The sequence below is a fragment of the Cupressus sempervirens genome, chromosome 11, assembly GCF_028749045.1.
Source record: "Cupressus sempervirens isolate cs-2001-9-10 chromosome 11, ASM2874904v1, whole genome shotgun sequence".
Taxonomy (NCBI): Eukaryota; Viridiplantae; Streptophyta; class Pinopsida; order Cupressales; family Cupressaceae; genus Cupressus; species Cupressus sempervirens.
The window spans coordinates 784,937,481-784,948,982 of NC_143128.1; the positions used below are offsets into that span (position 1 = coordinate 784,937,481).

The following is an 11,502-nucleotide window of genomic DNA, read 5'->3' on the forward strand; positions in this document are numbered from 1 at the left end:
TATTACCAATATTTGTCTTGAATTCATTTGGATTCTTCTTAAGATTAGAAGATTGTGATTCTAATGCTAAAAATATGACATATTTTTATGAAATCAATCTTCGCTGTTGCAGCTTTGAACCAGGACAGCAAACCAACCAACAGATGTAGGTTTCATATAATAATAAATATACTGCCCCAAATGGTCCTCAATATGAAACTTGAACAACTAAGAAAGAGTCAGTCATAGTAATAAAGAGAGATAAATCTAAGAAAATGTCAATCCATCCAACTCATGTCTAGCCAATTCATCGGCTGTGAAAAACAATATTTCAAATCTTAACTTACAATATCCCCCAAAGTATGGCCAGGAATCAAGTATATCTTCGCCCAACCATATTTCATCCAAAATAGTCCTATAAAAGTGGCCATTGAACTGCCAAAACCAGCTTTAGGTCCTTGCTGAGGGGTGCCAAATCCATCCAACAACAAATGATGATGATGGATCTGAAGGGCATCAACAAGATCTCTCTTCTTGTTCTACTCTTCTTCTTTCTCTGCTTCCTCCTCAACATCAATTCCTCTGCCTCTGCCTCTGCCTCTGCTGAAGGTCTTGAAGCTTTCCCATCTAGCTTTGATTTGGGGCATGGCGGCAGCATTCACAAATTGCTTCATGTCTTCAATCAATCAAAGCTGAGTGGTGCAACACCAAGGAAATGTAATTTGTTCAAGGGATCATGGGTCAAAGATGACTCCTATCCTCTTTATACTGATGGACAATGTCCCTATGTTGATTACAAGGTCAGCTGCAGAGAAAATGGGAGACCAGATGGTGATTATCAAAAATGGAGATGGAAACCACATGCCTGTGAGATGCCAAGGTAAAATTACACAGGATTTTTCTCCATCTTGTCTTTACGTTTAGTACATACTCAAACATGGAAGTTCTTTTCTGGATTCGATTGTGTGTATTTTGAGAATCAACATTTCCGATCACATTACGTGATCTATCATCAGGCTGAGAGATATCTTTTTACTATTTCTAATCCTACTCTCTCTAGTCCTGATGATAGATCACGCAATGTGATCCAAAATGTTAATGCTAAAAAATACACACAATTGAACCCAAAAATGGACTTGCTTTACAAATAGACTGTGGAAATCTGATAATGTTAAGTGGTTTTAAAAACAAGTCAAACCCAAAATCAAATTCAATTTTTGAATTCTAGCTGATTCATGGCATCAGAGATGAGTCACAGCTAAATTGAATTTAAATTCTAATTGATCTTGTAGTTCAACATGGGAGTGGCTATCCATTCATATGATATATAAACAGCATATACATCTTTATATATTCTAGTGACTGGATATCTGTGTAGTTCTGTTTTTGGGATAAGTTTGTGTGTGAATTTTTAACATTAACATTTCGGATCATACTCTATGGTCCATCATTGCACATTCTTATTCCCGAAACAGAACTACACATTTCATAAATTGTGAAAATCTCCTTTCATCGATTGAATAGCTGTTCGTCTTCAACACATGAATCAAAATATAATTTATCCAAATTTGGTGTGTGAATTCCTTAAGCCCTGTTCAAAAGACCATTAAGATTCAATTCAAATACCCAAGAATTTGTGTTATTTTTTCTTATATGGAAGATTTGAATGCATTCTACAGATTCAATGCAACCAATATGCTAGAGAAGCTGAGGGGAAAAAGATTGATGTTTGTTGGTGACTCAATAAGCCAGAACCAGTGGGAGTCCCTTGTCTGCCTTCTCTATCCATTCGTTAAGCAGAATACTCAATCTCCGGTTCCTACTCAACGAGCTGACAATCCTCACAAAGCTATTATTAGACAATTTAAAATCCCAGTAAGTTTTTTCTTAGCATTCTCTCTTTATTGTTTCAAGTTTGGTTTATATAGAACAATTTAAGTTCTGGTTTGTAACTTAGCTCATCTTAAAATACATTAATAGTGCTAATAAACCATTTAAGTTATACAGTGAAGAAGGGAACCTTTTTTAAATAATAGATTGTCTATGAAAATATATTAATGGATGGAACCTACTTTAAAAGTGAGTTTGATTTTGTTGAATTTAGTTTCAGCTAAGAACAGAATGTTTTATCTTTAGACAGTATAGAGGATTTGCAACATCTGTTCTAGAATCTACAGTAGATTGTCTCTTAAATGCCATTAATAGATGTACCTTACCTAAGAAAAACTATTACAAACTTTGTTGAGCTCAATTTTCAGTGAAGAACAAAACTTTTATGCTTAGAAAATACAGGAGTTACAAAATCTACTCTATAATAAATAGATTGCCTCTGAAATTGCAGTATGGGAATACAGAGGACTTGTAGGATCTGCTGTAAAACAGATTGTTTGTTGGCCGTATGTAACATATCATTGTGGGTCTGATTTCAGGAGTATAAATCTTCAATAGATTTTTTCTGGGATCCACTCTTGTTGGAAGTAAGCGTTTCCGAGAGTGGGATAAAAGTTTTGGATCTTGATAGCATAAAAAAGTTTGGAAAACGTTGGAAGAATGCAGATATCTTGGTTTTTGAAACCTCCCACTGGTGGGATCATGTAGGCAGCCAGAGATCGTAAGTAATTAAACAAGATTTCCACATTTTTTTCTTAAAAATACCACACCTTTGGTCAGAACTATAAGCCTGTAATGATAAGAATTCCAGTTGATATTTGTAACGATGAGATTTTGTGTGTGTTATGATTGAACAGATATGATCAGATCAAGGTAGGAGGGAGCGTGGTTGAAGCAAACAGTGATCCTCTATGGGCTTATAGGAAGACATTAACCACTTGGTCCAACTGGGTTTCTCAAAACTTGGATCCTGCCAAAAATATGGTCTTCTTTCGTACCATGTCAGCCAAACACATTGAGTAAGCTCTTCTTTACCATGCTTTCAATCACTATCAAGATATCTCCTATATAAGTACATAGATAGATAGATAGATAGCAGGTTAGGCACATCAGTTACATTGGTTTTAACATATAGATAGGTTTTATGGGTTGAAGGATATAATATAGAAGTTATGTTACTATAATATATAGATTAGTCTTATAGATTGAAGATAAACATTAACTTATAATATACTAATTATTTTCTAGCATCTATTTATCTATCTATTTATACAGGTTTATAGATTGAAGAAAAATATCAATTTTATAAAATAGAAATGATATTGATCTAATATATAGATTGGTTTATAAATTGAAAACAAATATCAATTTAGAGTATAGAAAATAAGCTTCAAATATAAAGTTACATGAAAGAGTTCAAATTATTAGTATAACATGTAGATTAATTTTATAAATTGAAGATAACAAACACGTGTACTTATATCATCACGATTATTTATCAGTATAACATATACATTATTTTATATATTGAAGATAAACTTCAACTTACAATAAATTAATTACATTGGTAGAACATATAGATTGGTTTATAGATTGAAGATTAACATTGATTTACAATATAAAAATTACCTTGGTATAACATATAGATTGGTTCAGGAATAGAAGATAAATACAAACTTATAGAATAAACACTGAGCTTCAAGCACAAAGTTATATGAAAGAATTTAAACTATTAATATTCTATCAATCTATAATTCTAATATAATGAATATGTAAATAACAAAAATAATTTCACAAACTAAAGAAATATGAAAGATTTATAATACTAGAATATAAATATAGGAGTTGATTATAAAGAGGGAGTATTGTAGCTTATAAGTAATCGGGTACATAAAAATAATGATTATATATTGCTCCTAACATTATTTTCAAATGTACATAACTACATAGGAATGGAATATAATTATATTCATTGTTTATTTTCTTAAAATTATATGGTGCAATTAATATAGTCAACATTAGTGAGTTAAATGAATCATGGATGTGTTCTTGTAATAAAATTAATATTGACCATATATACATGAATTACAACAACTAATTATAGGCACATAGAATTTAATTATTTGAACCAATAACATAAATTATTACATCATTGATAAAGTGTTGATTCAACATAATGCATATTATTTATGGATGGATTTTAGCAAAACCTTACATACAAATTAAAATTCCTCCTGCAAGAACAAACTACATAATAAAACATGTATTTTCCCCTACAGAAAAGTGATTCCTAGAAGCTCTAAGAATATGTGCAACCTTTTAACACCCATAAAATAAAACAACTCTAAACATATGCCTTCTTACCTCTTGCTAAAAGAATTGTAGCTACCCTCGTTGAAACTCTAATCTCTATTTAACAATCTTCATCCAAAACCATAACGCCTCCAAATTAGTTATGCAGGGGCAAGATTCTCAAGGAGTTAAATATTTTTAATTGTATTTCCCTCCATCTTGCTACTCCCAAAATGTGTTTTCTTATTCAAGACCATTAAAGATAAATCAAAGTTGAGTTAGCAATGTAAACTCCCACTCTATGAGATAAAAAAAAAATCTAATAACACATCATCCCACTTTGATGAAACATGAAGGCTTTACAAGTAGCACTCCACTCAATGCAATTTCATTGTAATCTACCAAACCAATGCATCATATGAGTCCATCTCACTAAATAAAGTGTCATAGACATCTTATAACATATCCCAAATGAGTAAAGACAAGAATTCCTAATAGTCCATCCGAAAGTGGTGCTCCAAGATATATTCAATAGCTTGTATCTACATAAAATTATAAACAAAATTAATAGAAAAGGTTGAATTCCTAGAGGAAAAATATAGAAGTCCCCCTCCATCAAGAAGTCAAGGTTGTCTATTCCCCAAGAAAATATATTTATAGATTACAATAATATTAAAATTCGATGTCAATGTATTGATTCTTGTGATGTTTCAACAATATATGTCTATGGTAAGTAAAAGTATTGAGCCCTTTTATGTTGTAGCATACAAGCATCCGATAGAATCTAGCAACATAAATATATAGACATGTATGTGTGTGTATGCATGTATGTACATGTATGGATGTGTATATGTGTGTGTATGTATATGTAGTTTTTATATACACACACATACATATACGTGCATGCATGCCTACATACATACATACATACACACATACACACATTTCTATATATATTTCTATCACTAGATTCTATTGAATCTGTGCATGCATGCATATGTATGTATCGATGTGTGTGTATATCCATATACATGTATACATACACAAATGTATGTATGCCTGCATCTATGTATACATGCATGTGTGTCTGTAAGTATGTGTGTATATATGTATGTTCATATGTGTATTTATACATATATACATACATACATACATACATACATATATAAACTAGTTTATTTATCTTCCTTAGCTCTATTATTTCACTTAATGAGATGATAAATATATCCTCTTTCCAAGAAGTCTTCTTGAAAATTTCTTTCCAGATTGCACTCTCTCTCTTTCTTATATCATTTAGTATTTGTGCCTTAACAATTATGAGCATCTAGTTAAATATTTCATCCCACTCAAATCCCTTGAACTTTGTCATAATTACAAAGGTCTACCATATTAAAATAAGTAGAATGTTCACACCCTTTAGAAGTTTAATCTCATACATATGCAAAAATACTTCAACGATTAGTGAGCTCTAAAGTTGTCTTCCATAAAATTTTAGTGCATCTTTATACAAAAAAAATGTATCTTTCCTTAGATTAACCAAAAGTAGATCACCCTATTTTTAACTTTATCTTGGCTTGGTGAAAATATAGTATTTTTATTAATAAAGTATTTAATAGAGATTTACATTATCATGTATATAAAGTGCAAAATGGAAAAGATGTCACCCCTCCCCAACCATAGATATTAGCAAGACTTCAACACTATCCCTCCTCTCCCAAAAAACCATCTAATAAATTACAACTATCCCCACCATTATTCCCTCATCCATTCCTATGCATAATAGGCATTTAACAACGTGATTGTATTCATTCATAGGTTTAAAAATGCCATTGCTATGATGGATATTATTCTTTGCATACTTTCAATTTGAAATAGAAAAAATATGAAATACTACAAACAAAAAACTTATAAGAGTGAGGGAATCTACCCCTAAGTAGATTGAGCCTTCCCCTTATTGTTAGTGACTTTCGCATGCATGGTATCATTTATCCAAAAATAAAATGCGTCAAATGATTGTTGTAAGATCCCTTCTCTTTTCATAACCAGTGCCTATCTTTCTTGAAAGTACTCTAGGAGGTACTCCCACCCAACTTTTTCTTTTGAAATCCGATCTTCACAAGATCCTTTGAAACCCCAAACTAAAATGGTTTGAGACCTTTATCCCTTGTTTCAACTACACACTATTATTCCTCATTGTCTATAACTCCCTTTCTTGGCACCATGGATGCTGTCAATACTTCCAAACTAGAGACCCACTCCTTTTTAATAATCTCTCTTATGCGCAATCCATTCCACATCTTCCCTGGACCCAATATAAAAACCCCATACCAAAAACATAGAGACAATATTGAAATTAACCTAGTACATATCCTCCATCTTCATGAATTCATCCCATAGAAATGATATCTAGAATCTACAGATATATTGAGTTCTAGATTTTGAAAAATATTATTTAGCCCCTTCTTGAAGACTTCACCCCAAAAAGCCAACTATTTTTTATGTTAAGATTGTGAAGTTCACCTTCATTATATTCACCAATAACCCTACACACCTCATAGTTCCAAAAACCAAAAAGGATAGAAGAAAATAATTCCCATTGATATCCCTCTAAAGGTAAAAATATTGAGGATGTGAAAACCATAATAAATGGTTTCTATACAAGTTGTTACATTCAACCCTCACCTTACTCATGAAACTCGAGTTCTATACAAGTTGTGTAAACCACTACTCATGAAACCTGGGTCAATAAGTTTGACTCAAAAACTACACAGTTAAATCCTGGTAGAAATATCACAATTTGACTTGTTGTAGGAAATACCTCTTACTTATCAATTGATGAGCTTAAGGGGCTTTCTAACAAATGGTTCATAAGGAACAAAACTTGTTGAAGGTTTTACAAATGGGGTTGAAGTTAGAATGGGTTTAACCATGGAGGAAACCCTATAGTTAAGCGCACTCAAGATAGAGAAGTACTGGGTAGGCAACCTCCCAAGAAGTATTGGTTCTTCACCTCTATGAGCATCACCTAGATCCAATGAGTGCTAATTGTTCATGAGCTTTAATCTAAATTTACATCAATCTTTTCATGATAAGTTTAATCTAAAAACTTGAATTTGTCTATAAAATCTTCCAAAAGTTACCAACAAACTCAATATCTAGATATATAACAGTATTACAATTGGAAATCCTTGAAAAATGGTTTAGCATTATTAGAAAATAAAAAATATTTTAGAGAAATATAACAGACCATCATGGACATCCTATCAAAAAAACATTCTACCATTAAACCTTTGATTTTATGTAGGATTCTTTCATAAAATACATTATGACGTCTTTTCAAAGGTCATTCTACTAATGAAAATGATTGTTATAGTCTCATTTTAACTAACCAACTCTTATAATTTCTCAATATTAGGTCTCATGTAAATTATCTAATGTCTAATCAACTCAAAATGGCCAATCGATTCAAATAAAGCATGCAAATTGTCAGTGGTTGATTTTACAAGTGCCTTTTCTACATTCTTGATGTATGAGCATCGTAGAAATCTTTCAAGGAGTTATATTCTAATACCTCTACATTTTTTATCAATAAAAATATGTGTACAAATGGATTATATAGTGATTTTCATACAACATAGATTCACTAAGAAAAGGATATGCATCCATTTATATATCTATTGTACAATGAAGAATTCATGGTCATAAGAAATAAAATTCCCTCTTATTTTCATTCAAATTTCTACTTAAGTAGTAGAAAGGAGGATATGAATTGTCATTGAATCAACATTGTTCTATTACCACCATATTTATTTGAAAAAATTGTCAAGTTTTGGTTATGCCAACATTGATCAAGCTTGATAAGTTTCTTCGTAATAGCTCTAAAATTCTCTTATTTCTTTCTATCAACTTGAATTCTCAGTGATCAAATCTCATAGTTTGGTTCACACATGTACCAATTAAAATTCAAAATATGGTTCCCATAGGAATTTCAAATCATACGATATTTTATCCTTAAACATAGTCTTTGTTGTCTAAGGCACACTAGATTTTCCTTCATGAACTATTTAGTTTCTTTACTTGTGTTCCTACATTATTTTATTCAATGATTTATATAGGAAAAACTTTTCAAGGAACAACTCCAATATTTTGTTAATTACTTATGGAAGTATTTAACATTCATCAATTTAGGTGGCAAGCATAGCCATTTATAGTCTTTAGTCTTTGAATGTGTGTTTTTCTTTTTATTATCTTTAATTTAGATATAATGATACTCACTCTTCATATAAATCATTATGAATTATTAAATTTATCCTTTTATCTAATAAGTTGTATCATCCATTATTAGTAGTATAGATTCATATTTAATAACTATTTAGTGTTAGTGGATATTAATTTTGCACACACCTTTATAGTGCTATTAGTACAAGTACAATATATCATCTATTTAAATTTGTTTGATTAAACTCTTTCTTCGTAACTATTGAACATGAAGATATATAACATCATATTGCACACTTTTGATATTTAGTAAAAAAAAGTCAAGATAGATAGTTGTAGTCAATATTTAAAAAAAATGAAAGCATGTTATTAAGATCTTTAATGACTTTAAACTTGCTCATGAAAAAGGCAAAGAAAATATAATTACATTTGGTGCCCTTACCAATGGGAAGAAAAGGAAGGAAATACTTGTTTTGTATGTTTGCCATGCCTAAAATTGCTAGCAGTTGAGTGAGAATAGCATGGTCCTTAATGCAAAATCTCATTATAAAATATGAAAAGGACTCACATTCTTTTGATAAGAATGTTTAAAAAAAATTATGATACAAATATTATTTTCACCAAAAAAATCTAAATTGAAGGGTTTTTGAGATTTGACATTGTATAAAGAAATATTTCTTTTGGAAAGATTTAAAAGTAAATTTTAAGAAATTTGTGATTGAACATTAATTTACAAATAAATAGCCACAAAACAATAAAGACTTTAGGATTTTGGCATACATTTGACATTTAAAAATAAAACACAACTCAAATAAATGTTTGACTTGAATTTGTCATCAACAAAAACTAGGTCACCATTGATTATTTTTCTAATAATTTTTCAATAACTTCAAATTGTGCTTTATATCTAAATGAATAAAAAAATTGATCTTTAATTTTAAAATAGAAATAACTTTATATTTTGTACTATCAATTTTCTCTAAATAGACCAAAGTTAGATCTAATATGATCTTATTATATATTTACAATAGTAACAAATAGAAATAGATATTACTAGTTGTGAACTTTATTAATGTACACCAAATTCTAAATAAACAAACATACTTCTATAAATTATAAAATATCATTATAAAATAAGAATTATATATAAATAAATGATCTAAATCTTTGTTGAAATAAATTTAATAACATCTAACATATAATATTATAAAATTAAATTAGATGTAATAAATGCAATATAAGTTCTTTACATAATGTAGACAAGGGTCTACAAAACAATGATAAATTCTAAGTCTCTTATATGGAAGATCTTGGGTTCAAGTCTATTTGAACTCAATAAATAATAATAATTAATCTTAGAAAAAATATTTACATAAATTACCTTCATAATCACATCAAAAATATTATTTTAAATTATAAACACAAGAAAATTGAATCATTTAATTATAAACCAATAACTATCTAATGCAATGATTTTATAATATTTTGCCTAAAAATGATTTCATAAAATTTTCACATGACCTTATATTAGCATTCAATCTTTTCATAAGCTTCATGGAAATAACTATATTAAATTATTTCATGTTTTTTTATTTTAATAAAATAAAATAAAAAGATAAATTGTTGCAAATACATAAATATGAACATGAAGAAGATTAAAATATATGTATAGATTATAACAAGAATTATCATATAGATAGTCTAGTTATACGTTTCTAATTATAATTTATAGCTACATGAATTGTTAAGTTGGTATGAATATTTTATTATGAAAATTTATAGTATTTTTGTTTTGTACAATATAAGTATTTACATAGAATATTATTGATATTCAAAATCATTTTTATTATTAGTTTATGAAATATAAATTAAAAATAAACTCAAGTGTTTTCTAATCTAATTGGGGTTGATTGCAGCATTGGATTGGATAGAGATAATTGTTACAATAAAGTCAAACCAGACAAGAAGATAATTGATTTTCTTCCAATACCACCTCAAATTGGTATAGTTAAACGCATCATGAAGAGGACAAAATATCCTGTCCATTTGCTAGACATAACAAGGTTGTCTTCATATAGAATAGATGGACACCCTTCAATTTACAGTAAATTGGTACAAGTTTCTAAAAATAGTGACCCTAAATATTACTCAGATTGTAGCCATTGGTGTCTACCAGGTATTCCAGATACTTGGAATGAACTTTTGTATACCTCTCTTCTTATGAATTGATTCTTTATTCTAAGATTGCATAAATTTGTGATCTATATGTAAGTTGGACATTATTAATATTTTAGTATGGGGTTGATTCTATTATAACATGGTTGAATAATTTATTTTTTCTCTTAACAAAAAAAAACACTAAGCCATGGATTATATGGACTTTCTCATTGGAATTTCATAGATGAAGTAAATTATAGTACTTGTCAATATTTTTTAATTGTTGGTTGTGTATAGTTTGAGAAAATTATTAATAGTGTGTTTTAGTGTCTTTTTGCATTTTATTCAATAAAAAAATAGCAATTAGTTAAGTATTTTTTATTAAAAAAAATGAAAGAATACAATTAGATATTTTTGTATTGTTATTATTATGTTTATTAGGACAGTTTAAATATAATATAATATTAATGAAGAATCTAAAAAATTATTTATTATTATTAATAAAATTATTAATAATATTTTAATAAGTATTGTTATTTTGTAATGTGACTTAAAAGGTTTAGTTATGTTAATTAATATAAGAATATTATATTTAGGCATTACCTAGATTCTTGGACCTTTCTCCTTAATTTATACTTAATGATTGCCGCCTACAAAAAAAATTGTGGAAAAAGAATCTCGCTTTCCATGAGTTAGTTATATGTAACCACCATGATCCATATTCCTTCTTACCTCCTCTATGTGTTCTTATATAATGAAGATGTTAGGGGATGAATGAAGCATGCAATCAAGTGATGCAGAGAAGGGATAGGAAATATTCCAAAAGACTTAATCAATCACTTGGAAAGACTTGGTCATCATCACTCACATGCCTTCATAGTCTTCTTTCATTCATTGTATCCCTCCTAAAAGGTTTGTCAGCCCACAACTTTTTAACTACACATGTGAAGAGCACACGATTATATT

General features: G+C 29.2%; 1 protein-coding gene across 1 annotated transcript; it reads left to right on the top strand.

Annotated features, from left to right (window-relative positions):
* The first annotated feature begins 382 nt into the window (after positions 1 to 382).
* LOC149531936 (protein trichome birefringence-like 36) lies at positions 383 to 10,674 on the top strand. The gene is made up of 5 exons (XM_089808411.1): positions 383 to 859; positions 1,659 to 1,854; positions 2,409 to 2,590; positions 2,727 to 2,888; positions 10,296 to 10,674. Exons 1-5 carry the CDS (start codon positions 471 to 473, stop codon positions 10,606 to 10,608), a joined length of 1,242 nt encoding a protein of 413 aa, XP_089664537.1. The 5' UTR covers positions 383 to 470; the 3' UTR covers positions 10,609 to 10,674.
* The last annotated feature ends 828 nt before the right edge of the window (positions 10,675 to 11,502 follow it).